At 48.8% G+C, this 25,352-nt stretch overlaps 4 protein-coding genes and 2 non-coding genes across 8 annotated transcripts; 3 read left to right on the forward strand and 3 right to left on the reverse strand.

Annotated features, from left to right (window-relative positions):
* Positions 1-1,011: 1,011 nt before the first annotated feature.
* Positions 1,012-5,395, forward strand: NOXO1 (NADPH oxidase organizer 1). The gene is made up of 8 exons (XM_074280267.1): positions 1,012-1,077; positions 1,703-1,783; positions 1,949-2,024; positions 2,226-2,403; positions 3,441-3,637; positions 4,149-4,262; positions 4,597-4,714; positions 4,816-5,395. The coding sequence occupies exons 1-8, from the start codon at positions 1,012-1,014 to the stop codon at positions 5,213-5,215; spliced, it is 1,230 nt and encodes a 409-aa protein (XP_074136368.1). The 3' UTR covers positions 5,216-5,395.
* Positions 5,396-6,201: 806 nt separating this feature from the next.
* Positions 6,202-13,168, reverse strand: TBL3 (transducin beta like 3). The gene is made up of 22 exons (XM_074279562.1): positions 13,020-13,168; positions 12,809-12,860; positions 12,592-12,687; positions 12,123-12,170; positions 11,900-12,041; positions 10,795-10,879; positions 10,518-10,688; positions 10,314-10,389; positions 10,140-10,233; positions 9,819-10,009; positions 9,592-9,733; positions 9,333-9,391; positions 9,137-9,240; positions 8,046-8,199; positions 7,727-7,957; positions 7,559-7,629; positions 7,323-7,479; positions 7,172-7,230; positions 6,947-7,050; positions 6,744-6,815; positions 6,482-6,640; positions 6,202-6,346 (listed from the first exon to the last, which is right to left on the reverse strand). The coding sequence occupies exons 1-22, from the start codon at positions 13,067-13,069 to the stop codon at positions 6,231-6,233; spliced, it is 2,433 nt and encodes an 810-aa protein (XP_074135663.1). The 5' UTR covers positions 13,070-13,168; the 3' UTR covers positions 6,202-6,230.
* A 1,702-nt stretch (positions 13,169-14,870) lies between these two features.
* RNF151 (ring finger protein 151) lies at positions 14,871-21,308 on the reverse strand. 3 transcript variants are annotated; one of them, XM_074279567.1, is made up of 6 exons: positions 21,119-21,308; positions 20,503-20,689; positions 17,708-17,874; positions 16,371-16,516; positions 15,838-15,934; positions 14,871-15,455 (listed from the first exon to the last, which is right to left on the reverse strand). In XM_074279567.1, exons 3-6 carry the CDS (start codon positions 17,708-17,710, stop codon positions 15,009-15,011), a joined length of 693 nt encoding a protein of 230 aa, XP_074135668.1. In that variant the 5' UTR covers positions 17,711-17,874; positions 20,503-20,689; positions 21,119-21,308; the 3' UTR covers positions 14,871-15,008. The 3 variants fall into 3 exon arrangements, with proteins under 3 accessions (XP_074135668.1, XP_074135666.1, XP_074135665.1); XM_074279565.1 differs by having other exon boundaries at positions 17,708-20,689; XM_074279564.1 differs by having other exon boundaries at positions 17,708-20,689; positions 20,858-21,308.
* On the reverse strand, positions 20,768-20,898 carry LOC141552409 (small nucleolar RNA ACA64). Its single transcript, XR_012485198.1, has one exon. It is a non-coding gene; the product is annotated as a small nucleolar RNA ACA64 (small nucleolar RNA).
* A 443-nt stretch (positions 21,309-21,751) lies between the features above and the next one.
* Positions 21,752-25,273, forward strand: RPS2 (ribosomal protein S2). Its single transcript, XM_074279563.1, has 7 exons — positions 21,752-21,958; positions 22,168-22,257; positions 22,995-23,102; positions 23,719-23,892; positions 23,979-24,138; positions 24,786-24,877; positions 25,150-25,273. Exons 1-7 carry the CDS (start codon positions 21,782-21,784, stop codon positions 25,228-25,230), a joined length of 882 nt encoding a protein of 293 aa, XP_074135664.1. The 5' UTR covers positions 21,752-21,781; the 3' UTR covers positions 25,231-25,273.
* On the forward strand, positions 24,934-25,067 carry LOC141552355 (small nucleolar RNA SNORA64/SNORA10 family). Its single transcript, XR_012485151.1, has one exon. It is a non-coding gene; the product is annotated as a small nucleolar RNA SNORA64/SNORA10 family (small nucleolar RNA).
* Positions 25,274-25,352: the final 79 nt, after the last annotated feature.

A 25,352-nucleotide genomic window follows, 5' to 3' on the forward strand; every position in this document is an offset into this window, starting at 1 on the left:
GGGGTCATAGAGAATCGGATACAACTGAAATGACTCAAGAAGTTCTAGTAGCAATGGCAGATTTAATTCTGATTCTGGGACTAAAGAGGGATGATGTATGGAAGTAGAAAGGAAATGGTGGGTGAGTAAATTATAGCAGGGGCGGGGGCAGGGGCACACATATGAAGCAGAAAAGGTTAAATTCCTCAGGATTTTGGTCTAAATAGCAAGGAACTAGACAGAGACAGAATAACAACACACAGAGGCAGACAGGGACAGAGAGAGAGGAAGGGAGAGAGAGAGGAGAGAGAAAGAGAAGGGCAAAGGAAGGAGAGAGGGAGGGAGAGAGAGAGAGATGGAGAGAGAGAGAGAGAGAGATGGAGAGAGAGAAACAGACACAGAGAGAGAGAGACAGAGAGAGAGAGAGACAGAGAGAGAGAGAGAGAGAGAGAGAGAGAGAGAGAGAGAGAGAGAGAGAGAGAGAGAGAGAGATGGAGAGGAGGAGAGGAGGAGAGGAGGAGAGGAGGAGAGGGTAAAACTAAACATTTCATATCATCTCAGTAGTCTATTTTTATCATATGTAATATTCTCTTTGTCCCAGAGGGTTAAAAATTCATCCCCTAACCACAGTTGTGAGTGACATCTAATTCTCTTTTAACCTTTAAATGGTGTAACTCTTTATCGTCCAGTATTCTTTCTAACTCTACCACAACTGTCCTTGCTCAGGTCTCTGACAACTGGAGGAATTTGCCTCTTCTGCCGAACTCCTCTTAGAGCAGTCCCCTGCCTCTGAGGCTCTGATGACGTATAGGAGAGGTCAGAAGGAAGTAGAGATACGTCTGGGGGAATTTAGGGCTCCAGCCCCAGGCAGATCTTCCTGGTATGAGACTTGAGTGGTCAGCAGGGAGGAAACAACCAGGTAAGAAATCTCCTGGCAGCCTGCCAGGAGGCCATACTCTGGGATCTAGCCCCACCCTCTCTCTCCATCTGCTTAAGAAGGTGATGAGAGCCCAGGGAATCACACAGAGCAGGATGGCTGGCACCCGGCAGCCAACGTCGGTTCAAGGCCTGGGGTTTGTGCTGGGCGGCCGTCATCAGGTACTACTACTCGTTTGGTTTTCTGGTACCTATCATGCCCGTTTTCATTTCCCTCACATCTGTTTATTCTGTGTACTCTCCTCTATCTCCCCCCAACTAGGGCTCTCCATTTTTCTGCTTTTCTGCATGCATCCTGATCTCCCTTCATTTTTGTCTCCCCCAACCCCCACATTTCTTCTCCAGTTCATTCTCATATTCGTCCTTTTTCTCATTCCTCTGACCCTCTCTTCCACTTTCTCCCCAAATGTATCTCCCATCATCCACTCTGCTTTGTCTCTGACTCCTAGCTCCCATCACTGCTTTACCCACTGCACTCTTTCTCATCATCTTCAGCAGCCTGTGTCCCACAATAATCTCCTTGACTCCTCTGTGACTTGTATCTTTTTCTTCCCTCATCTAAGCCCCCAAGTTTTTATTTTCTCCTTTTCTTAGTCATGGCTTGGGCTAGGGATGGAATGCTTGGGGATGTGGCAGAAAATGTGGCTATTTGGGAGGGGACTGGGTGGGGATCAGCCCTCTGTACCCAACACTGTTACAGAGCAGGAGGGATGCTTCTTGAGCTGCATAAACACTGGGCTGGTACTAAATCTTAACTCTCCCTTCCCCTCATCCTTCTGGCCCATAGATATTCATTCTCTCCGTGCTTTGGTCAGATGGCAGTGACAGTCTCATCTACAGGACCTTACAGGAGTTCCGCCAATTCCATGTGAGACACCGGATCCACTATAACCCCCTGGGGCCCTCGAGAACAATCCCCTCTCCCAGGCTGCATTTTGGGGGTTACCCAATGACTCTGTCCCAGCCCATATTACCCCTTTATCGCCTAACTCCCTTATTTAAAGCCATTCCATGACTGAATCTATCCTTCCAGAAAAGGCTGAAGGACACTTTTCCCTTGGAGGCTGGTTTGCTGAAGAGTTCAGATCGTACCCTCCCCAAGTTTCAAGGTTAGGATGGATATTGCTGAAGGGCTGAGCTAGGAGGGTGGCAAAACTCTGAGGCTGAGCAGACACTTCAGTACTGGGCCAGTCTGAGAAAGGTTCTGGGACCTTAGGGTATGGATCTCAGTGGTAAGGGTGAAGAGAGCTTCAGAAGGAAGTCTGGGGCTCAGGGCTGCGGGGTCTCAGAGTTGCCTGTTCTTCCTGTAGATACCTCAGCACTTTTCCCCAGTGGAAGAACACGAAAGGGACTGGCCAAGTTACAGCTGCTGGAAGCCTATTCTCAGAAACTTCTGGGAGCTTCAGATACAGTATCTCACAGTGAGGTGGTCATTGGCTTTTTCCAGCCCCAGCCCGGAGACCTGGAGCCTGTCCTGCCCCAGAACAGGTATTTGTGAGCCTCCATAAATACACTTTTCCTAATCAGATCAAGTTTTCATGGCCCATTCTAGGAAGGCTTGGGGGTTGGGAAGCTCACAATGTGCTAGGCAGATTCATAAGGAGGACATGGAAAAGGGGCTTGGCAGAGGAAGCTGAGAAAGTGGAGAAAGCTGCTTGGGCTCTGCAGCTTTCTTAGACTTTAGAAGAAAAGCTTCATGATTCTTTTACTATTCTAAGAGTCTTGGGTTAGGAACTCCCTCTATATTCCCTTCTAATTGCACAGCCTCTGCTTAGCAAGGCTTCCAGTAACAGGACATTCACTACTGCTTATTTATTCCATGTCTAACCAATCCTGTTCTTTATAGTTTGTGGGACTTTTTCTAGTAGTGACTGTCCCACCCTCACACATTGGTACACCCAAATTCTGCCTTATGGGGCCAAACAGGGGCAGTGTGGTATAGTGGGTAGAGAATGAGCTTTGAAGTCTGGAAAGCCTGGGTTCTCAACCTGCCTCTGACATACACTGGGTAAGGGGCAACTCCTTTACACTGCGGGCCTCTATTAGCATCAGGAGCTCCCCTTTATGACTACAAGTCTGTCTACAGAACAAGTCTGCAATATTTGCAGATGTTATATTATTTGTATATTATATATTACACTGTAGCCAGTCTGGGGACTGGTAGTAGGAAGGAAGGACTGGGGATGCCAGGGGGTTGGACTTGGACTAGTCTTTGAGGAATGGATAGGGTCAGAATAAGGGAAAGGGCGGAGGGATGGCAGGAAGGCATTCCAGATAGGCACTGCAGCCTGGGTAAAAAGGTCTAGATGTGGAAATGAATCTAACTTTCTCCAGGAGGCGAAGAGAAGGCAGGCAGGAGGCCCAAATGCCAGGCTAAGAACAGTGTGGGGAGCTGAGACAGGAGAAAGTTCCACTTGGAAGACAGAAAATCTTGTACTGGGTCCAGAAAAGTTCCAATTGCCGAGGACTCAAGCCAACCTATCTTACTGTATCTCACTTTGGCTATCTTGGCTCTCTCCTTAAAGCCTGGTGGTCATGCCCTCCCCCTGGGAGAGGCTGGAACAAACTCAGAAGAAGCCCCTGGGCCTAGAACCAGACATCCAAACCCTGGAGGCCCAGACTTACCAGTGTCTCGATAGCTTCCATACTCAGGACATCAGGGGCAGAGCCTTCGAGGCTGAAGCTGGAGAAAAGCTGGATGTCTTGCTTAGAGAGCCCACAGGTGGGAGGGCTGTGGGACTGGGATGGGGGGAGAGACATGGGAGAATGGGGCAACTGCCCTGAATCCTGGGATGGAGAGATGAAGGGGTGTTTTATGTTGGTGGGGAGCCTAAAGAGATGGGCCTTATCCCCAGGAAACAGATTCATCAAGGGATGGGGTTCTGTTTTTTTTCTTTTGGGGGGGAGGGGGAAGAGAACAGGACTTGGGGAAACAAGTATTTGGAAGGCTAGGGGCATTTGGAGGAAAGAGGACCCCCTGGGGGGTCCCAAGGAATTCTGAGTCTTGGGGGAAGGAATAAGGGAAGAGGTGAGGACCCTAGAGCAGGAGAGGCTCTTCAATCCTTGACAGTAGAGCAAAATCCTCCAAAAGTTGGAAATCAGCATTTGATGGGAAGGGTATGTCCCTGAGTGATATGCATACACGTCTGTACCAGTGAGTAGCTTCCTCTGGATTCCCTTTTACTAGTGCCTCTTACTAGCCCAGGGTGCTCCATCTCTTCCTCCTTCCCTAGGCTGGTGGCTGGTGGAGAACGAGGACAAGCAGATGGCTTGGTTTCCTGCACCCTACCTGAAGGAACTGTCTCCCAGAAAGGGACGTGAGGAGCTGCCCCAGGTACCCTTCGGCGGTAAGTGCCCCACGCTAGATTCGGACAAGAGAGGGAAGGAGCGGGTAGAGGGCTCGGCTAGGACTGTCTCTGGCACGTGTGCTCAGCATCACTTCCTTTTTAAATCACTACCATTTCAGTTTCTTGGATAGAAGTCTTTAGAAAGCTCTTGCCAGCTCTGAGTCCTACGAGTCCGTATCCCTAGCTTGTTCTGGAGGGATAGGAGACATCCCCGGCTCGGGGACTTACACAAGTCTCCGGGTATTCACAGGGAATCCTGTGACCCAAGAGGAAGGCGCGTCCCCGGGCAAGCACCTAGTGGGAGATGAGGAATGGTTCTTTCCCGCCCCTGCAGGTCTGCCGTTCTATACCATGGAAGCGTATGAAAGCAGCCGGGAGGACGAGCTGTGTGTGCCCGCGGGGGCCCGTGTGACAGTGCTGAAGGTGTCCGAACGCGGCTGGTGGCAATGCAGGTGGGTAGGGGATCAGGCCGGGTGCCCCGGGAAGGAGCTCCGCGACCCTCCCCCCCACACTTGGGAGGACGAAACGAGCTTCCCCTCCCCTTCTCCCACAGGTACCGTGGCCGCCTGGGGCTCCTACCAGCCGTGTTGCTGCGTCGCTGCCCGGGCCCCGCGAACGCCAGTGGGCTGGCGCTCCTGAACATGGGCAGGACCAATCCGGAGCCAGAATCCAAGAGCGGAGCTGAAACCGAGCCAGGCAGGAGCCCGCCCAGGGAGAGGCGCCTCCCTCCGCCCGTCACCCCAAAGTACAGCTCCGACTCGGACTCGGGGTCGGGCAGCGACAATGGGGAGAAAGTCAGTGTCTCGGCGGAGCCCAGCTCTGTCCCTGTAGTGCCCACCCGGCCCAGGAGAGGTGACATCCTGCGCAGCTGCTGCTCCGTGACCCGCAGAGCCCTTCTGGGCCCGGAGGCATTTAAGTCTCTGAGCCAGAAGTCCCCAGTAGCCCCATCCTAAACTCCCAGGAAAATCCTTTCCCTGCTGGCATCTGAAGATCTGCCCTCTCTGGTGCCTTCTGTTGGACTTTGTATTGAGTACCTCATCCCTGTGGGACGGAGTCAGTCCTAAATGGTTTTGTTTTTTTAAATATTTAATTTTTTTTTTTGTACGTGTGAATAAAGAAATCTCTTTAGCAGCTGGCCAAGAGTCTGTCTGCCTTCTCCCTTCTTCACCTCTAAAGAGAAGACTCTCAAGACCCCAGCCCCCAACCTTATTTCTGCCCCAGGGGGGTGACCTTAAGTCCACTTGCTTCCTCAGGGTTAATAGCCAAAGTATCACAGAAAAGACCCAAATTCAAATCTTACTCTTGCAATTTTCTACCCTTACAACCTCAGTCAAGCCGTTTGTCTTCCTGGGCCTGAGTTATTTCAGAAAATGAGGACGATATTGGATGGCCTCTTGGGTCCCTTCCAGCTAACTCAGACCCATGATGTGTTTCTCTCTCTAAGGTCCTGGCACACTTGGGCAGCTTTCTGTCCAGTATTCCACCCAGAGCATGCATTCCCTGAGGGAAGGGCCTGGATCACAGATTTAGAGCAGACATCCAGTCTAACTTCCTCATTTTTTGCAAAAGGGGAGCAGAGAGAGTTGAAGACCAGACAGGAAATACTCTGACTCCAAACAGGATGGCCTACACACTGACATTCTCACCCTTCTCCCCAGCTGTGAATTCTCTTGGGCAGACTCAGGTTCTCGCCTTTATCTCCCTGGAAACATGGCTTGTATTCTGAGTGGGACTCACAAAATGAAGAAAACAGGCAGACACATATCCCTAATACCACACCACACAACTCAAGGGGTTCAAGGAGCTCTGTCCCTGATTCTGGCCCATGTTTCAGGGGATTCCAGGAGGTGAATTCTGTGGATATACTTGGGAAGGTTTGTGAAGTTGACCCTTTTGATCAGGCAAGGAAGGATCAAGTCCTAGATAAGGGAAATCCTTGTGAGGTTTGACTAACTTTTATACAAAATGTTACAAAGGTTGTAGGGCAGGGGAGGCTGAAGTCTCAGGGAGCTTCATAGTCTGCCATAGAAAGTCCAAGAACATGGCAGCTTGCAGTGTCCGGCTGATCCGCTGGAAATGTCGCTCTGAGGAGGGAGGAAGAGAAGGAGGGAGAGGTGAGGACAGATTCTGTCCCTACATCATCCCCTGACAGGCTGAAGACTGAGCACCTCCCTCTCCACAACAGCCATTCACTAGTACAGGGCCCGAGAGTCACTCACCAGTGTACGGCAGCAGTGCCTCTAAGGTAGACTGCACTCCCTCATAGGCCAGCAGTTCTTCTGGGCTCTCATGCCGTAACAGCACGCCCAACACAGCTTGGGCTTCGTGGCAATGGCGAGAATTTGTGTTCCATGTGACTGAGAATCTCAACAGGGCCTCTGAGAACATGCCAGGGAAGAAGTCAGGGACCAGCTCAGCTTCTCTTGCCCCTCTCCCCACCCCTCAAAGGCCCTGCTGGGCTCTGGGCTAATGGGCACTGACCTTTCTGGTCCTTACGGAGCCTTAGTACCTTTTCTTCAAGCTTCTTAGGACCCTCAGTGTCCTTCAAGATGGCTATGTTAGGCAGGGAGGGCGAGTCCGAGAAAAGAGAAAGCTGGAGATTGACATCTACCTCAACCTCAATCATTCCCCAAGCCACTGCCTTCCTTCCCTTCTGGGACTTCCAGCCCTTTGAAGTCACTGACCTTTGACAACTGTTAACACAGTATGTGGCCTGTCCAGAGAGATAGCTAGGCCCAGAGCCCGAAGGTACTGCTTCTCTTGGAGAAGATTAGAGAGCTCCTGCTGCCTGCGGGGAGATAGAGAATCAGTGGGGAAAGGCTAGGGGAAGGGCAAGATATGGAGGAAGGAGGGGGTTGAGAGGCCACATAAGCTCTGGGACAGCTGCCCTTATCACCCTTGGGACTTACTTCAGGATCTGCTCCTCCTGCCTGGCCTGCTCTTCTGCCTGCTCTGTCTCGGTCACATCCTGGAAACAGAGTCATTCAGCTAGGTGGAAGAAGCCAAGGAGAGATTACCCCTCCCCCTGACCCCCAGTGCAGAAGGCCCGCTCTCACCCACCTTCCAGAGCAGGATCCGGGCATCGCTGGCTCCCGTCACAACCTCCTCATCCAGCCGATTGCAATGCAGCCCCCACACCTTGTCCTCGTGCCCATCTAGCGTCCGCACACACTCATTGGTCTTGATAGTCCAGAGTTTGAGCAGGCCATCTGAGCCGCTGCAGTGAGGAAGCAGAATCAGAGCCCCGGTCAGAGCTTCAGAGCAGGAGCCCAGCCCGGTCCCCAGTCCCAACTCACCTGGACAGCAATTGTGTCCCTCGGCTCACAAAAGTCACCCGCAGCACAGACGCGTCGTGACCCTCGAATGTCTGGGGATGACACAGAGGGAAGGGGACATGGAGCAGAGCCGAGGCAGAGGCTCGGCTTCACCGGGACGCCTGAAGGGTTTGGGCTGAGGAATATTACCTTGAGACAACTGAAGTCCTGCAGACTCCAAAGCTTCAAGGAGCCATCGGCGGAGGCTGTTGCCAGCACCTGGTCCATGGGGGAGAACTGCACACACCACACCCCTCGCCGGTGACCCGAGAAGACTCCCAGCAGGGAGAAGTCAGGCAGGGACCACAGCTTGGCTGTTCGGTCCTGGGACCCAGATGCCAACAGTTTGTCATTTGGAGATATGGCCACACTGTTAATGTCCTAGAGAGAGAAGACAAGCGGGGCTTGGGGCTAGGGCAAGGATGGTGGCTCTGCCCAGTCCCCAGGACAGTCTCCTGTCTGGTGTTACCTTGTCATGGGCCCGCTGGGTGGCCTGGGCCTGGAGAGGAATAGGATCACAGCTGGGGTCTCGGGTCATCTTCTTGGATGTCATGGCCTCAGGAAGGGGCCAGAGCTTTACTGTACAGTCCTGGCTCCCCGTCACCAGGAAGGCCTCCTTCAGCCTGACATCAGGAGAACAAACAGATGCACAAGTCATGTTGCCTTCTGCCTCTCCATTCCCACAGCCTTTATATCCTAACCCAGGTCATGTAATCTCGCCTACAACCAGGACTGTAACAGGCTCCTAAGCGCCGTCCCTGCCTTTACCTTACACTGCTCTGAGAGGAGTGGGTCCTATTCTTTAAAGCACAACAACAGTAACAACTTTTATATAGTGCATTAAGATTTATAAAGTATTTTACAAACATCAACTCATTTTAGCCTCATGACCACTCTGGGACATAAGTGCTAGTATCATCCCTATTTTACAGATGAGAACACTGAGGGATAGAGACTGGTTTCTTCAAGATTACGGAGCTGGCAAGGGTCTGAGACAGGATCAGAATTCAGGTATTGCCGAATCCCAACCTAGCTCTCTATTCTAGCTCAGTCTGGCCTCAATCCATCTCTTTTCCCTAGAAGCCCCTACTTCAAATTCCTGCCTTTCAGTCCAGTAGGACAACTCATTTCTGAATACTGGCATTTTCCTGGTTCCACACCTTTCTTTGAGTCATTTTCTTCTTTTCTAAGACACCAATAAACTCCTTCATTCTCTTCCTCTTCATCTATCTTCCCAAAGCCAGCCCCAACCCACAGCAGCTTCCTGCAGAGTCCCTCTCTCTCAGAGTCACACATCTTCAGACCTTGTTTGTGCCCCATTTTCTCACTCTCCTGTGTCTAAGTCCTGTCTTCCTCTCAGCAGTGAGCTGAGGGTAGGAGCACTGTCTATTTGCTACTTTTTTCTGTCTTCTCACATGATGAGCTTCTAAAGGAGAGGCCCAGGGTAAGCTTTTATTTTCCGTCTCTTTTCAGACTGAGAACTCCCTGCATATGAGGAGGGAGGGGAGGCGGGGCACTCATGATGAGCTCAGCTTCCCTCCTGGGGCTCATGTGCAATACCTGGAGCAGCTGATGGTCCCGATGCCATGTGTGTGGCCAGAGCCATGGGCTACACAATGCACCTTCCCGTTGACATTCATTTTCCATATGCGCACGCTCTGGTCCTGGGAAGGGGGAAGTGGAAGAAGTGAAGAACAGTTAACGTGGTGAAATGTGGTCCCTTCTCCTTCCTCCCCATCTCCCTGGCAGTCCTCACCTTGGCACAGCTGGCAAACAGCCGGCCTTTCCGGAAAACATCCAAAGCCATGATTATGTCTGTGGGGAGAAAAGAAGCTGAAGTCAGAGGCTCAGACCTAAAGGTCTAGAACCTAATGGATCTAATTCACCCGCTTAATTTTACATGTAAGAAAACTGAGGCTAACAAAGAGGAAATACTTTGCCCCCCAATCCTAGATCGTCAGAGAAAACGAGAGGGTCAGAGGTGGCTCAGAAACACTAGGGAGGTCAGGGCTTACCTGTGTGCCCACAAAGGATCTGGCAATCAGAGGTTTCCAGCTCAAACACTTTCAGTCGGGGGCTATTTGTGGCAACAATGATGTGGGAATCTTCAGGGCCTAGGAACCTCACGTCTAACACATCCTCGTTATAGCCAGCAAACTGGGCAGGGAGAAAAGCAAATGAATGTGGGGATGCTGTCCCCTGCCCCCGCCCTGCCTCTGACACGAAGGTCGGGGACACCCACCTGTTTGTGAAGGTGAAGCGTGTGGGCCTCATAGAGGAGGATGTTGTGCTCGGCCGTGACCGCCATCACCAGGCCGGCAGCTGGGATCAGGGAGCAGTGTGTGACCTCCCGCCCAGGGCCGCCTTCACCGACGACAGGCTTCTGGGTGTGCACGCAGTTCCCAGACTCGGCCTCCCAGACCCGGAGCACTCCTAGACCAGACACACACACGGGAGATACTTCAGACATGGGGAGATCTGAGATGGAGAACTGGAAACAGTTGCAGCACCTTGGAGATGAAGCCAGGGCCCCCCAATACTGGGCTGTGGAACCCCTACTCACCCCGCTCTCCTGCTGTGAGGAAGTGCAGCCCCGAGCTGTTCACGCCCAGTGCAGGGGCCTCCCCTTTTGGAAGCAGCACCACAGACTCCACACTCTGAGAAAGAGCATCAGGAGAGTCAGTCACTCTGGGTCCCATCCCAGGTCTCTCTTCCCCTCCTGCCACCCCAGACCCACCTCAAAAACAGGGACTGTCTTCACCGACGTCCGAGTCTTCAGGTCCCACACAGTACAGATCTTGTCCCGGCCAGAGCTACCAGGAGAACAGGGGAGCACAGTCAATGCCTGAGCACACCCAGCCCTTTCCCTTGTGTCCAGGAAAAGGGACTTCCTCTTACCAAACCCTGGATACAGACATAAGGTTCCTCCTGAGCCACTGACCTGACCATGGTGTGGCCATCAGCGCTGAAGGCCAGTGAAGTGACTGTGCTGTAGTGGCTGCTTAGCACGGTCAGGCAGGTTCCAGTCTGAAGACCCCAGACACGGATCGTGCAGTCCATGGCAGAAGAGAACAGCAGGAGTTGCTCAGGGTCTGGATGGAAGGCCACAAGGCTGGGGAGGATCAGACAGGAGTCACTAACTCTGGCTCCCACGCTCAATTCCCCCAATCCCAGGTTTGATGACCCCATCTGTAAAATGGGTTGAACCCAGGACTTACTGGACAACTCCAGGGGAGCCACGTAGGTTGTGAGTACCATATCTTCGTTCCAAGTCCCAGACACGCACCGCTCCATCACAGCCACCTACGGAGAAAAAGAGAACAATATGGGGTTGGGGGACAACATGAAAAGAGAAGTAGAAGTTTGAAATCCAGTCTCCCTCCAAACTTTCTGGGGACACATACCGTTTTACTGCCATTCAAGCCTTATCAATCCCTGATTGTGGATGACTTCCCTCATTCCCTTTCTCCCACTCTTACTCAGGGGAATGGTCCTGCAGAATCCCACAACTCCCTGGACGTGGTCCAGTACAAATCTGCTTTCATATCTCAACCGTGACTTCATTTTAACAAGGGGATCCCTGTACTCTTCTCCAATTCTCTGCCCCATTCCTTGCACAGGCTCTTCCAAACTTCTTTCCTACATTTCCTTCCCACTCCCCCAATCAACGCCCCTTTTTCAGAACCTTTTGATATCACCCCTCTTCTCTCTTTTTTGGAGAAGTAACTGGAATTAAGCGGCTTACTCGGGATCACACAGCTGGTAAGTGTCACGTATCTGAAGCTGGATTTGAATTCAGATGCCTGACTCCAGAGCAGGTGCTCTGGCCAGTGTGGCACTTAGCTCCCCCTCCCCACCCCCGACCCCCGACAAGGCCAACCGCATCTTCTAAATGTCTGTCTTTGATGTCAGCCCTTCCTATCTTCTCCAGCAAAGCCCTTCCTTCCCCTTCAGTCTCTGGCTCCTTCCTCGACGTCTATGAACGTCCTCTCCAAATACTTCCTCATTTAAAAAAACCCTCCCCAGAAATGACCGTTGCTTCAAAGGAATACTCTCTCTTCTTTCCCCAATCACACTCCTGGAAAACCGCTTCCTGCGGTCACCAACACTCTTCTGAGGGCCCAATCTGAAAGCCTTTTCCTGTTCCCCTCCCAGTTCTCATCTTTCTGAACTCTACAGCCGGACCCCCGACCAGCCGGGGCGCTGTCCTCTCTGCGCTGCAGCATGAGACTGCTCTCCATCACCTCCCTTGTTGGGGCCGCCTTTCCAGGCATCTACACCCCCTCCCACACGGTGAATGCTCCCCAGGACTAACTTACACACCTGTAGCCAGCAGTGTGGATGTTGGGTCAAATGCCATGGCGGCCACAGGAGCCGTGTGGATAGCCTTCCAAACCCGCGTGACATTGCCCTCGCGCCAGGCCCACTGCGTCAGTAACAGTGCCCGGCTCCCCGTCACCAAAATCTGGGAAAGGGAAGAGAGAGCCCAGGTTAGTCAGGGGTCCCGGGAGCAGGTCCCGTCTCTCCCCTCCCCCACCACACACACCTCTTCGTTGGGGCTGAGGTCAAAGGTTGTGATGTTCTCTTGGTCTTCCTGCGGAAAGAAAGGCGGGAGAATCCGGCACAAGTTGAAGAGAGATGCAGGAGGGAAAAGGGGTGTGTATTACGGCACAGCTATCCGCTTGGCAGCCGGAGCCGCCCCGGAGTCAGGAGGACCTGAGCTCGGTCTCAGACGCGCACTAACTGGGTGATGCTGGGCAAGGAAAGCCTGTCTGCCTGCGCTTCCTCAGAAGGAAATGGAAACCACTCTACGGCTTCTTCTTCAAGAAAATCTCACATGAGGGTCTGAATCAGACCGGACTTTAAAGTGATAACAAAAACTGCTTTTTCAGGTTTTCTCACTGGATCACCACGGCAACAGGAGAAGCGGGTGGGGCTACCCTCCCCTTTACAGGAAGTCCCCAGCATCACCTTCCCCATCCCCCATTGGGAGCTCCACCGGAACTCGAGCTCACCTGCTGCAAGGTCCTCACGAGGCTCCCGGAAGTGGCGTCCACAACGTTGACTCCCGAGCCGCAGACGCAGAAAAGGAGCTGTCCATCTCCAGAGGCCTGAGCGGGAAGGGCAAAGAGTGAGCAGGGCAGTGGAGACGCTCCGCCCCGCCCTGCCCCGCCCCCTCGGTTACCAGCTCCCCCCGGGCCCTCCCTCCCGCGCGCGCCTCAGGGCTCCTACTTGGACTTTGCCTCCTTTATAGAAAGGTTCGATTCGCCGCTGTACCACGTAGCTGTGGGGAGAAATGCCACGCTGAGAGAGGGCAGGCCTGGGAGGCCTCGCCGCCCCCCTTCTCCCCGGCTCCGCAACTTCTGCCCCGGACACCCTTCCCTACCCCTCAACCCCAAGCCGTCTGAGACCCTTCCCGGCTTCTCCCTAACAGGCCCCTCACTTGCTCTTGAAGCGCAACCCGCGGGCCCCAGGCCCGGCAGTCTCCCCCATTCCGGTCCCCGTCCCAGGCCTGGCCCCGCCTGCGGCTGCCCAGCGACGGAACGCCGGCGCTCGCACGTGCAGTAAAATAGCGAATCGTGGGGCTCCTGTTTCCGGCGCGCCATGATAGCGTCACCGAGTGACATCACCGGAGGCGGGTCCTTTCGGAGGTTACTTCGGGAATGGTGGGAGGGGCTGCTTTGGAGATACCTTTTCCTGGTCCCCATACTGCGTTATGGACCGGGCCAGGAGGAGGCTGTGTGGACAGCGATGTGCGTGCATGGCGGGTGGGAGGATTCTCGGGGCAGTATAGATGGAGCAGCCTTGATGGTTACGATGGTGTAGTTGCTTTACATTGGAGACGGGCTCCGAACTAGCAGAAACACAAACTACACATTCTCCCTCTCCGTCCCGAACTCGGAAATTCCACTCGCCCACAACCGTCATTTCATTGCGCCGCTAGGGGCGCTGCCGCGCGGGATTTGGACACCGGAAGATCCGAGTGTGAATTCTGCTTTAGATACATATTGCCAGCTGCTTGGCAGAGTGCCTGGCGTGTTAGGAAGTTATTCCTTAAATAAAGCAAAGATCTATGTTCTTATAGCTTCCCGTCCCTGCTCCTAGGTTCTACATTTTAATAAATCTAATCCCTCTAGGAAGTGTGCTATGCAAATAACCTGAAGAATGTTCCTATCCACGTGACTGAGAGAAGCCTACTTTTCAAATTGTAATCTGGCCTCACGGAACTTGGTAAAAATAGCTGGAGAACCACTTTCGATATGAATTGGAATCTGGGGGATTGTATGCATTTAAAAACAGATTATAGCCTTCACCACGTGCCAAAGGGTCAAGGAAACAAAAAGGGTGAGCTCCTGTATTATGCGGCAGTTCCAAGTCTTAACTTGTCTCCCCTTCCCAGAATATGTTCCAGCTTGTTAATGTCTTCCTCCTTAGACTCTAACAGACCCCATCTCTTAATGTTTCTCGGAAAGCCAGCTACACTCCTGGGAGTAGGGGTGCCCAATCTCCCAGCTCGCCTCTGAAACATGGGTATCAACAATATTTCAAGTATTGACAGGTCAGATTCTTTCATATCCAACCTAAATCCTGGTTCTACTTAATTCTCGGTCATACACTAGAAATCCCTCACAAACACTCCCACCCTAACCTTTACTACTATATCACTGTTAAATCTAAATTGGAGGTAATCTGCACGGTCCAGTTAACTCTGCTGTTAGGGACCTTATTTGGGAGCTTTGTAGAAGAAGGGTCCAAAAATAGGGAGTGCAGTGAAGACTGAGCCATGAAGATCCTAATATATGGAACTTTAAGATTATCTTAAAGTGGCATAAGACACAGAAGTTTGGGGATCAGGTCCCAGGGCAGTATTGGGGCTTGAAGGATAGCTAGCAGACAGGTCAGTGAAGGAAGAAAAAGATGTTTCAAGCTACTGAGCCACAAATGAGACCCAAGTTTGAACCTGTGCTTCAACACTTATTAACCGTGTGATCAAGGGAAAATTAATCTCTTTCTGAGATTGTTTTCATCTGCAAAATGGGGATGATCATATCTATTTAACAGGCTTGTGGCAACAAATACATTTTAACTAGTATGGTGGATGGCAATTACAGGTAATACTGTTGTTAGAATCTCTGGCCAGTATGGACAGCTCCCTGGGGAAGAAGGGTGGCTGCAGGACACGTGGGTGGAGCTCTCAAAGATGAATTCTTTGAGGGAAATATAACTTGGGGTACCCTGTGTGGTGGGGGTGGGGTACAGGGCTCATGGCAAGGCTGAAGAACAAGGCTGGGGACCCCTTGGGCTCCACTTTTATTCATCCTTCTCTATTTACAGTCATAGTAGCCTGGTCTTCCCCAGTTTTCCCTGGGGAAGTTTAGCCCCAGGGGAGGGGATCTGGGCAGGAGTCCTGATCCATCCAGCTGGGCAGGCATTACACAGCAGCCCTGGTGGCCTCAGTGTTGTTGTTATTGGACACATCCATGCCTTCTTCTTCCTCCTCTTCTAGGAAGGTCTCCAGCCGGGTCAGCTGCCTCCGAATGAGGCTTGTGGCCCGGTGGATCCGCCTCATTCGGTGTCGAAGGCGGGAGACCAGGGCCCGACCCTGCGCTCTCCGGCGGCCCCACGCCTCTCGGAGCTCCTGATAGCAATTGTGGCTCTCCCTTTCAACAGCTGTGAGTGTGGCCCCGCAGCCGAGGGGGCAGCGCTGCTGTCGGCTGTGCCCACAGCTCCGGCCATGTTCTACCAAGGCGGCCCGTTGCACCCTGGCCATGCAGCCTGCATTAGGGCAGGGGGTGAGCTCAAAAGGGCAGGAGTCCAGGTGGATCCTACGCTGGGACAGGGGACAAGTGACACAGCAGCCAGCCTGAGAATTCTTACACTGTACAGACACAGAGACAGCAAAGGGACATAAAAACAGAGAAGAAAATGGTGGGATGGGGGAGGGGAAAGAAATAGGCAAGAAAGGGGAGAGGAAACAAAAAGGGTGATCAAAAAAAAAGACAAGAGGCAAAAAAATGAGAAAAGATCAGTCAAGTCCAGCCACTTCTTAACTGATAATTAGCCTTTCCTAACGCTTGGACCAAATCAACGTGCTTCCAAACGCTGCATGGAAAGCAGTGGTTTTCTATATCTATGCCCTCAGCCCCCTCCCAATGTGGATGATTTCTGCCATCACCCAAACCTGTTCCTTTCTCCTCCTCAGCCCCTTGCAAAGGGACAGAGAAGCAACTCCCTGGTCTCTTTGGTGAGTCCTGCCATACCTTGACTTGCAGGCGGCCAATGGTTTTTCTCAGTTTGTGTACCTGGACCATCAGTTTTCTCTTCACTTCTTTCCGACAGCAAGGACATGTCTTTTGTCTAGAAGAGATAAAGAGTCAACAGGACCAGCTTGCCAGGCATGTTCTTCAGGAAATAGTCCATACCCATCACAAGTAACCTGGACAGATGTTACCTTAACCCTCTATAGGGTGGTAGCTTATTAACTAGCAGAAAATACATTGAGAGAGCATCTCAAGTTCAAGTTTCTCCTCTCCATATTGAAAGTAAAGGAAAGCTGAGGGTGAAGGATGATGGATTGGGATTTGAGGGAGGGAGTGGGAGGGGATATTCATGATTTGGGAGTAAAGAGAATCCCTCCTAAAGAGAATTTTTTGTGTAATTCTTGAAGTGGGAACTTAAAGATATGTTCTTGCCCTGTTTTTACCTATAGATATAAATTATCTACATAAATTTACCTATAGGTAAAAATGTCTACACTCATTCCCAAAGTTGGGATTGAGACTGCATATCCTACCTTGCCAGCCAGGTTAAGATACATTTCTTGCAGAAGATATGACCACATGGCAGTTTCACTGGTCGCTTGAGCACCCCATGGCAGACAGAACATAGCAAGGCACAGTCCGGGGGGCTGGCAAAGAGGTTGAGATCATACCCACCACTCTGGAAATTCACCCCAAGCAAAAACAGAATAAAGACACAGGATTAGTGACCAGGAGATGATGGTCTTCACTTCCACCTCTCTTCTCTTCTGCTCCCAGCAGGGCATCACGCAGGAGGCCGGTTGTCTGATGTCAATCCAAGAAAGTCCACCCTCCTTTCCCAGAAGGAACCTAGCCTTTAAGTCTATAATCTTTGAAGACATGCTAAATAAATTCACTAAAAGGCAGGCACTTGCCCAATAACTCTACTAAGAGAGGTAGTTGGGACAAACTGAAACATGTCCGTTTTCTGGCCAACCCCTCTCAGGACTTGTTCTTGCACTAAGGGGGCTTGGATAACCCAAATCACATGCTCCAGGATTGAGTACTGAGGTCACGGTCATATGGCTTTTCTGGAAGCCTGTAATCTCTGAACAGACCATTCATACACCCCTCCATTCATTCAAACACAGACTAGCAGTGATCATCAACTAAATTAGTAAAACTTCTCTTAACACCAGATTCAGACTCCTAAAGTGTTGTTCAGCCCTATCAACTCTTTGCAACCCCATTTTCTGAAGCTGTTTACCATTTCTGTCTCCAGCTAAGGAAAATTGAGGCACGTGAGGAAATTGAGGCAAACAGTTAAATGACATAGGCAGGTTCACACAGCTAGGATGTGAGAATGTTATTCAAACTCGGGTCTCCCTAATTCTAGGCCCAGCACTCTATGCCCTGTAACATCTGGCTGCTAAGGACTACATCCCACTTATTCTGAACACTACATTATGCTTTTTCCTTTTCTATAGGCTTACTACTGCAAAGGGAGGAAGGAAATATATTAACATAATACAGAGGCTGAAACCAGTTCAGAGAGGGAAATAACTTACCAGAGATCACTTGGCAGACTGTGAGATGATAGAACAGGCCTAGAACCCAGAAGTCTTTTGGGAAAAGGTGAGAGACTGAGGTAGACAAGAATCTGGAGACTTTTAAATGGATTGAATAGGGCCTATATATACCTCACTACTCTAGGATCCTAGCGGCATCCCCTAAAAAAAGGTGCTATTTAGAGTCTCCTGAGCCAAAGGACTAGTCCCTCAGCAACCACTCCCCCTTTTTGTCCCTCTTCACTATGGTGTTATATACACAGAAAAAAAAAATTGGATATGAGCTCTCACAAAGAATAGAAGTGGAGAAGGAACGAACTCACCATGATCGTGGTCTTAGGCAGCAGCACTACTGAGCTGAGGCAGGCTGAGAGCCCATTTCACACACCTCTATTCAGGTTGACATCACAGTATCATTGTCTATCATCAACCAATCACAGCCTTAGTCCTAGGAGCGGTGCCCAGTCAGGAGTGTTCCTGTCCTTTCTCCCTAGGTACCAGAAGCCCATAATGGATCAGGGTGCAATAGTGGTATTATCATTTGCTTCTACATATATAATTTTACCTGATTCTTATATTCTTTTTGAGGGAGGACAGGGACTGATTTCACTTTTTTTTACGATGAGGAAACAGTTAAGGATTCTTCCAAGAACTGATACAGCGTTTAATTTTACCAAATTCAAAGGCTTTTTCCCCACTATAGACTTCTGATGACCTGTTGGTCTCCAAGTCTATGAATATATAAGAGCCAAGTTAATTATTAAATAACCTAAATTATTATGGTCTTGGTGTTTGCTCTAAACTCTAGATCTAATTTCTGCCAGGGAATGGCAGCACATAACAGGTGCTAATGATGAGTGGTTGGCAGAGAGAAACTGAATTGATTAATTTTATTCCCAGAGGCAGGCAGGAATAAGGTTGTTAATCAAGATGAGTTTAATTCTGTGATCCCAACCTCTGTAGGTAATTTTAAGTCAAAAAGCCAAGTTACATCATCTTCCTGAGGCTAAATTTTCCCTACAAAATCTTATGGCCCATGCCATATTCATTGCCCTCCTATCAATGGCAGTCTTTTCTCTTCCCCTTCCATCACTATGCTCCTGACCCCACTTATCCTTCTTAAAGCTAGTTCTTTTAGGGTGGTAAGTTCCTTTCAGGATTTAGCCAACTAAAGGCATGCCAACTTCATGTGGTGTTTCTTTTCTCCTGGTAAATAGCCAAATTCCACTAGGGAACTTACAAAACTCTTGTTTACCATTCCTGGTGTCTATTACATCTTTTGTCTGTAACCTATTCCCTTAAACAAACCTGCCTTTTGCCCAAGAGAATGGCCATTGTGAATTACTCCTATCATCAAAACCCAAATTTTGTTGCCTACCACATCTAGTGTCTACATCAGTCTACTAATTGCTTTGATTTTTGCTATTCTTTCCCCTCTGTGAAATGGCAAAAATGAGGTTTGGAACAATGACCTGTGTTAGAGATTTATATTGTATGGACCTCTGCCAGGCTATAAAGGATTATTTTCTCACTATCAAAAGAAGCTTGAATCCTCCATAATATACTGAAGTCCAGGTATATTGGTGCTTTTGCAAACTCAAAAGGATTTTTGCCTTATAATTTAGGGCATTAATTATGTAGGCAAATAGGCATTTAAGCACTTACTCTGTGCTAAATACCAGGGCTACAAAAGTAAAAGAAAATTGAGCAGTCTAATATAATCTCAGTAAAACATCGAGGGAAGGTTAAGACGGGACAAGACTTTACAGACAGAATTATGTATCTGGCCTTAAAGTTAATAGGGAACCACTGTAGTTTATTGAATGGAAAGCATGACATAGACTTGCACTTTAGGAAATTCAATAGTTGAGTAGAGGATGATCTAGAGTTGGAAGAGACTTGGGACATGTAAACTAATCAGCAAGAATAGTAAAATAGAGGTGCCCTATCAAGTGTCTCATGTTTTCTTAGAACTATGAAGTAAACAATTCTTAATCCCAATTTGCTAATTGGGAAATGGACAAAGTTGTTGACTTTTAAATTTCTCTGAAGATGGAAGCAGGGATAACAAGTACCCAGATAGTGATAGGGAAACTTCTTAAATTGAAAGTACCACGGAACACACAAAAACTTCGAATCACATTCAATCAAATCATAGCTTTATTAGTGCTCTGAGAAGAAAAAAAAAAAGACTTAGACAAAATTCTTTTTCCTTAAATCTCAAAGAGAGCCAGCTCCTCTATATAGATACTTCTATACATATACACTTCTTTGGTTTCTCATTAGCTCAGAAAGATGCCCTATATATATCTTCTTAGTTACCCTTTGGGGCATATATCTAAATCTGACCCTGTTCCATATCTATCCCCTGCTTTCTAATCATACTGCCACTGTCTTCATTCAGGAGCCCATTATATTTGCCTCCCTCTGACCTCTCCAATTCTTTCTTATAACTATCAAATTTGTATTTTTCAAAAATCAATATTATCATACCATTATCCTGAGTTCAAGGAGCTTCAGTAGCTTCCTATTGTCTCTAACATAAAATGCAGATTCAATTTTTATACTTAGCTTATTGTGTTGTGAAACTGCTCTTAAGCTTCCTTCTCTCCCCTTTTTAAAATTAAAGCTTTTTATTCTCAAAACATGTGTTCCAAAAATTTCCTCCCTTATCCTCCATTCCCAGATGGTAAGTAATCCAATGTTAGACCTGTTAAATCTAATGTGGAAACATATTCCACAACTTCCATAAGATGCCTGAGGCTTCCTTCAAAGTTAGATTACCAAAAAACAAATCCTATTTCTATTGTTCCTTTTGTGACTCTTGACTGGCTGGACCTGTACTATGACACTAATAAGCTTGGAGGGGGGGTTCCACACTTCTCCAGTGGTTTGGGAGAAATCTGCCCCAGATCGCATAGCTTACTAAGTGTCTGAGGCTGAATTTACACTTCATTCACTTGGCCAGCTGGCTGGCTGCCTGCCTCCTCTCCCACTTGCTCCCAACCCTAGGTGGTCAGGAGTCACTTTTAGTCTGATCCCCATCCTTAGTACAGAATCTGGCATACACTAGATATTTCATAAACACAGATAAATTAGAATTAGATTCTAGCTGGACTCATCTTGTGATCTTGACTGTTGCTGGACAATCCATGCGGATGACAAATGGTGCCGGGTCCTTCAGTGAGACACAGCAGGAGGTCCGTTCTACTTCACTGCGGGGGCCTCCGCTTAGAGAAGTTTCCAGAGATCGGAAGGGCGCGGTCCGTGAGCTGGGCCTTCGTTTTGCTAGGACCTCCCAAGACCTGGAGAATTACAACAGAGTTAGTGTTAGTCCTGACTCCCCCCGCCCCGCCCGATCCCTGTCTCCACTGCGCAGGGACATTTGTCGGGGCCTGGGTTTTATCCCCCACACTCGGTCTATGGAGGATAAGCTTAAAGACCCCTGGTGGCTGTGGGCGCCGTGGTCTCACCAGTGGCCACAGAAGCAGGCCGCAGGTGATTTTCAGACGACGCCGACTTAGCTCCTTTCCCCAGTAGCCCGATTTACAAGCGCACTGCGGAGGCAAGGTTAAGGGGGTGGGAGCCCGAGGGCCCACGAGGCTGAAGCGGAGACTAGTTATGTTCTGCTCCCTCTTCCCCACCTTGGTGGGCTATTCCTCATCTGAGAAGTGGCCACAACTACCCTCACAAGGACAGCAAGGCTTCCCAGAAAATAAGAACATAGTTCCTACCTTCAGCCTGAAAGAAGAAGGAGAACCAGCCCCCTCTAAATTTATACTCATGCTGCTAACATTCTGTTTCCGGAGTATTAGAGACTGTTTCCGGGTCAGAAGCCTCAGTTGGGTCGTAGCTGTTAGACCACACCTTGGGAAGAAAAGTTGGAGGGGTGATTTAACCAATCACAATCGCTTCCCGTTTAATGAGTAATTCGGGTACTGGTTTCCTGGTCCCCAAGATATCGCGAGAACTAGCTGCATATAAAAAGCCGCGTTGAGTCTGAGACAGCCTTCTACTTCTAGTGAACACGTGAGTGTCCTTTTGTTGTTGAGGTGGATTGTGGGGAGGAGGGGTAGTTAAAAAGTTACTGAAAGAGGTCGGGAGGGAATCCGCGGGCATCGGCGCCGTGCTTCCCGGGAGAGAGCTGCCCCAGCTTGAATCGGCCTGTCACTGTGGTCCGCGGGTCGGGGCCGGGTATATTTGGCGCCGTTGGGGCCTCGGGAGGAGGCTCGGCTGGTGCAGCCGTTGGGCCGCACTTCCCTTGTCTGGGCGCAGCTTCTGTCGGAGGTGGCCGCGCCTGTGAGAGAACACGGCGGCCTCTCTCTAGCTGGGTTTGGGAGGAAGGGAATCTCAGCGTACGTTTCGGTTTTGATAACCAGGATCTGTTCTCACAGCAAATGGCGGACGACGCCGGTGCTGCTGGAGGAGCGGGAGGCCCCGGGGGCCCCGGAGTCGGAGGCCGGGGTGGCTTCCGCGGTGGCTTCGGCAGTGGGGGCCGAGGTCGGGGCCGGGGCCGTGGTCGAGGTCGGGGCCGTGGCCGCGGGGCCCGAGGAGGAAAGGCTGAAGACAAGGAGGTTAGTTTCCGTACTTTGATGCATTTTCTGAACTGCCTGCTTTCTCTTCCCCATCCCCCCCCCATTTGCGTCTTATGTTTTATTTCTTCAAACTCTGCCGCTGAAATTCTGAGAGTCCATTTGAAATTTGAGGAGGGGTGGAAAGATTGGGAAAAGGGGCATTCGCTCCGCGGCCTACCTGTAACCTGGGCTTTTCTTGGTATGTCTAGTGGGTTCCTGTTACTAAGCTGGGCCGGCTAGTGAAGGACATGAAGATCAAGTCTTTGGAAGAGATCTACCTTTTCTCCCTTCCTATCAAGGTACTGGGCACTGGGGAGTGGCTATGTTCTAGCAGCTTTTCCAGAGTCTGTACCAGGAAATCACTCACCACTTTTGTATCAAGACAAACCCCTTATAATAGAAAAGCATAGGGCATATGAGTGGGCTGGCTTGGTTTTAACAGGGGAAAAATGGATTTGACCCAGGTTCAGTAATTATTTAATAAACCTTGATATTTCTTTAATATATCTTCCTATAGCATATATTGATTCTGAGGTCCAGTTTCTTGACCTGAAAATGAGATCCCATAGAACCCCAGTGTGTGTGTAAAGCATTTTGTGTAATTTGAAACTAAAATTAGAAGGAAATGTTTTTAATTTTCAAAAATAGTTTCTTGCTTTCAAAATACAGGCAAAGATAATGTAACAATTATCCTTGCAAAATCTTTGTTTCAAACTCCCACTCCGTCCTAAAAAGCAAATAATATAATAGGTCAAGCATGTGCAATTCTAAACGTTTCTACATTTATCATGCCGCACAAGACAAAACAATATAAAAGGGGAAAATAATTATATTGTGATCCACATTCAGTCTCTATGGTCCTCCTGGATGAAGACAGCTTTCTCATCACAAAACTATTGGAATTTGTGTAAATCACCTCATTGTTGAAGGGAGCATTTTTGTAAATTGTGGCTCAGAATCCACATTTTCTTGTTCTCCCTTAAAAATTTACTGTCTCAATTAGGAAGCTAAGCTAATATCCTGTAATATTTTACAGGAGTCTGAGATCATAGACTTCTTCTTGGGATCTTCATTGAAAGATGAGGTTCTGAAGATCATGCCTGTGCAGAAACAAACTAGAGCTGGACAACGGACCAGGTTCAAGGTAATTTGTCTTACTTGGGTTAATTCAATCCAACATAGGCTTCGTTTCATGGACCTCACAGTTGGCTGACTGACTGATTTTTGCAATAAAGTTTATACCCTGTCTTTAAATGATCCTGGGATACACCTTAAAAAAGATATTTTAAAAGGTTCCTTATATTATGCTGGTGTTTTACCTTAGCGGTTACTAAGCTAATGTTTATACATGGGAGTTTAAAGATGCTCATCTACCAACTCACTTCCAGTTGATCAATGATGGACAGAAACAACTACACCCAGAGAAGGAACACTGGGAATTGAATGTAAACTTCAAACTACTGTCTATCTACCCAGGTTACTTATACCTTCAGAATCCAATACTTAATGTGCAACAAGAAAATTGGATTTACACACATATATTGTATCTAGGTTATATTGTAACACATGTAAAATGTATGGGATTGCCTGTCATGGGGGGGGGAGGGAGTGGAGGGAGGGAGGGGAAATTTTGGGAAAATGAATACAAGGGATAATGTTATAAAAAAATTACTCGTGCATATGTACTGTCAAAAAATTTTATAATTATAAAATTAATTCAAAAAAGTAAAGGTGCTTATCTAAAGGCAGCTTCTTTGTAGGCTTTTGTGGCCATTGGCGACTATAATGGCCATGTTGGCCTGGGTGTCAAGTGCTCCAAGGAAGTGGCCACAGCTATTCGTGGTGCCATCATTCTTGCCAAGTTGTCCATTGTTCCTGTAAGACGTGGCTACTGGGGGAACAAGATTGGCAAGCCTCACACAGTGCCCTGCAAGGTAAGAGAAGAGTGTAACAGAGGTACATACTCTTTGTGTAATGGGGAGAGGTGAGTCATCACTGACACTTTTTGCATGGTCTTCAGGTCACTGGGCGTTGTGGATCAGTTCTGGTGCGCCTCATTCCTGCCCCTAGAGGTACTGGCATTGTCTCAGCTCCTGTGCCTAAGAAACTCCTAATGATGGCTGGAATTGATGACTGCTACACTTCTGCAAGAGGCTGCACTGCCACTCTAGGCAACTTTGGTGAGTGAACTTTAACATATTTGTGCTGGCAGTATAGCTTTTACAGGATTGGCAGTGAAATTCGCGCACTTTTCTTCTAATCTTTAAAGCTGTATTTAGTTATACTGACAAACATGGATTTTTAGAACCCAAGAGAGGAATTGCAGTGAAGTTAAGACTTTCATTCTGTTGAAAGGAGGCATATTCACAATTTGAGAGGTATGATTAGGATTATTTAAGGTTTTTTTCCCCTGAGGCAATTGGGGTTAAGTGACTTGTCTAGGGGTCATACAACCAGTGTTTAAAGGGCTGGATTTGAACTCCTGACTTCAGGGCTGGTGCTCTATCCATTGTGCCACCTAGCTGCCCTGGGGTTATTAAGCTTTGTAGATATAGATACCATTTTAAATGAGCACTGTAACCAACCTAGAAAATATAAAAACATGGGACAGCAGTGCCTGTCCATGAATAGGAATTGGGATTTGGAAACTGGGGAAAAAATGCCATTGTTTATAGACAAACATATGATGCTATTATGATTGGTTAAAAGATAGGTAAGCCAGAATGAAACAAGAGATTTGATAACTTTTTAAAATATAGCTCTGGGGTACTGGGAAGAATGAATTGGCTTAAAGATATATATCACATATAACTTCTTCCTTCAACAGCTAAAGCTACCTTTGATGCCATTTCCAAAACATACAGCTATCTAACCCCAGACTTGTGGAAGGAGACTGTGTTCACCAAGTCTCCCTATCAGGTATGACATGATAACTTTCGGGGGAAGGGATATAGAAGTTGGGGAAATAACTCCCAATCTCCTTAGCTCTGCTCAGTTGCACTTGACCAAGTATGGTGTGACTGTTGTATACAGGAGAGAAAACAAGAGTTCCCTTTGATAACAGCTTGACCTGCTGTGGTCTCTCTGTTCCTTATGGGATTTGACAACTGATTTTTAGAATTTTTTTTTTTTTACAAATTGTATCCATTGGTTATTAAATATAGTAACTAAGGCTTGCTTTATAATTGCAGGAATTTACTGACCATCTTGTTAAGACTCATACTCGCGTGTCTGTCCAGAGGACCCAGGCAGCTGCTGTGGCAACTACATAATGTTTTTTTATAAACAAGGAATAAATTGAACTATGCCTGTTAAGATATTTGTAGTGCTTCCTTATTGGTTGGGGAGGGAAAGGATACATAGGGTTGAAGTTATGGTTGACAAGGCTCTCACC

Source organism: Sminthopsis crassicaudata, chromosome 1 (genome assembly GCF_048593235.1).
Source record: "Sminthopsis crassicaudata isolate SCR6 chromosome 1, ASM4859323v1, whole genome shotgun sequence".
Classification (NCBI taxonomy): domain Eukaryota; kingdom Metazoa; phylum Chordata; class Mammalia; order Dasyuromorphia; family Dasyuridae; genus Sminthopsis; species Sminthopsis crassicaudata.

Excerpts from the sequence above, each read along its gene's own strand:
- NOXO1 (XM_074280267.1), top strand. The coding sequence starts at position 1,012 with ATGGCTGGCACCCGGCAGCCAACGTCGGTTCAAGGCCTGGGGTTTGTG. Across the intron at positions 4,263-4,596 it reads GCCCCAGGTACCCTTCGGCG|GTCTGCCGTTCTATACCATG; the intron begins GTAAGTGCCCCA and ends CCGCCCCTGCAG. Across the intron at positions 4,715-4,815 it reads CGCGGCTGGTGGCAATGCAG|GTACCGTGGCCGCCTGGGGC; the intron begins GTGGGTAGGGGA and ends CTTCTCCCACAG.
- TBL3 (XM_074279562.1), bottom strand. The coding sequence starts at position 13,069 with ATGGGGGAGACTGCCGGGCCTGGGGCCCGCGGGTTGCGCTTCAAGAGC. Across the intron at positions 9,241-9,332 it reads TGTTTGCCAGCTGTGCCAAG|GACCAGAGCGTGCGCATATG; the intron begins GTGAGGACTGCC and ends CCCCCTTCCCAG. Across the intron at positions 7,958-8,045 it reads CCCAGCGGGCCCATGACAAG|GACATTAACAGTGTGGCCAT; the intron begins GTAACACCAGAC and ends TTCTCTCTCTAG.
- RNF151 (XM_074279567.1), bottom strand. Across the intron at positions 15,935-16,370 it reads ATCTTAACCTGGCTGGCAAG|ACAAAAGACATGTCCTTGCT; the intron begins GTAGGATATGCA and ends TATCTCTTCTAG. Across the intron at positions 15,456-15,837 it reads TTGGCCGCCTGCAAGTCAAG|TGTAAGAATTCTCAGGCTGG; the intron begins GTATGGCAGGAC and ends GTGTCTGTACAG.
- RPS2 (XM_074279563.1), top strand. The coding sequence starts at position 21,782 with ATGGCGGACGACGCCGGTGCTGCTGGAGGAGCGGGAGGCCCCGGGGGC. Across the intron at positions 23,103-23,718 it reads GACAACGGACCAGGTTCAAG|GCTTTTGTGGCCATTGGCGA; the intron begins GTAATTTGTCTT and ends GCTTCTTTGTAG. Across the intron at positions 24,878-25,149 it reads TCACCAAGTCTCCCTATCAG|GAATTTACTGACCATCTTGT; the intron begins GTATGACATGAT and ends TTATAATTGCAG.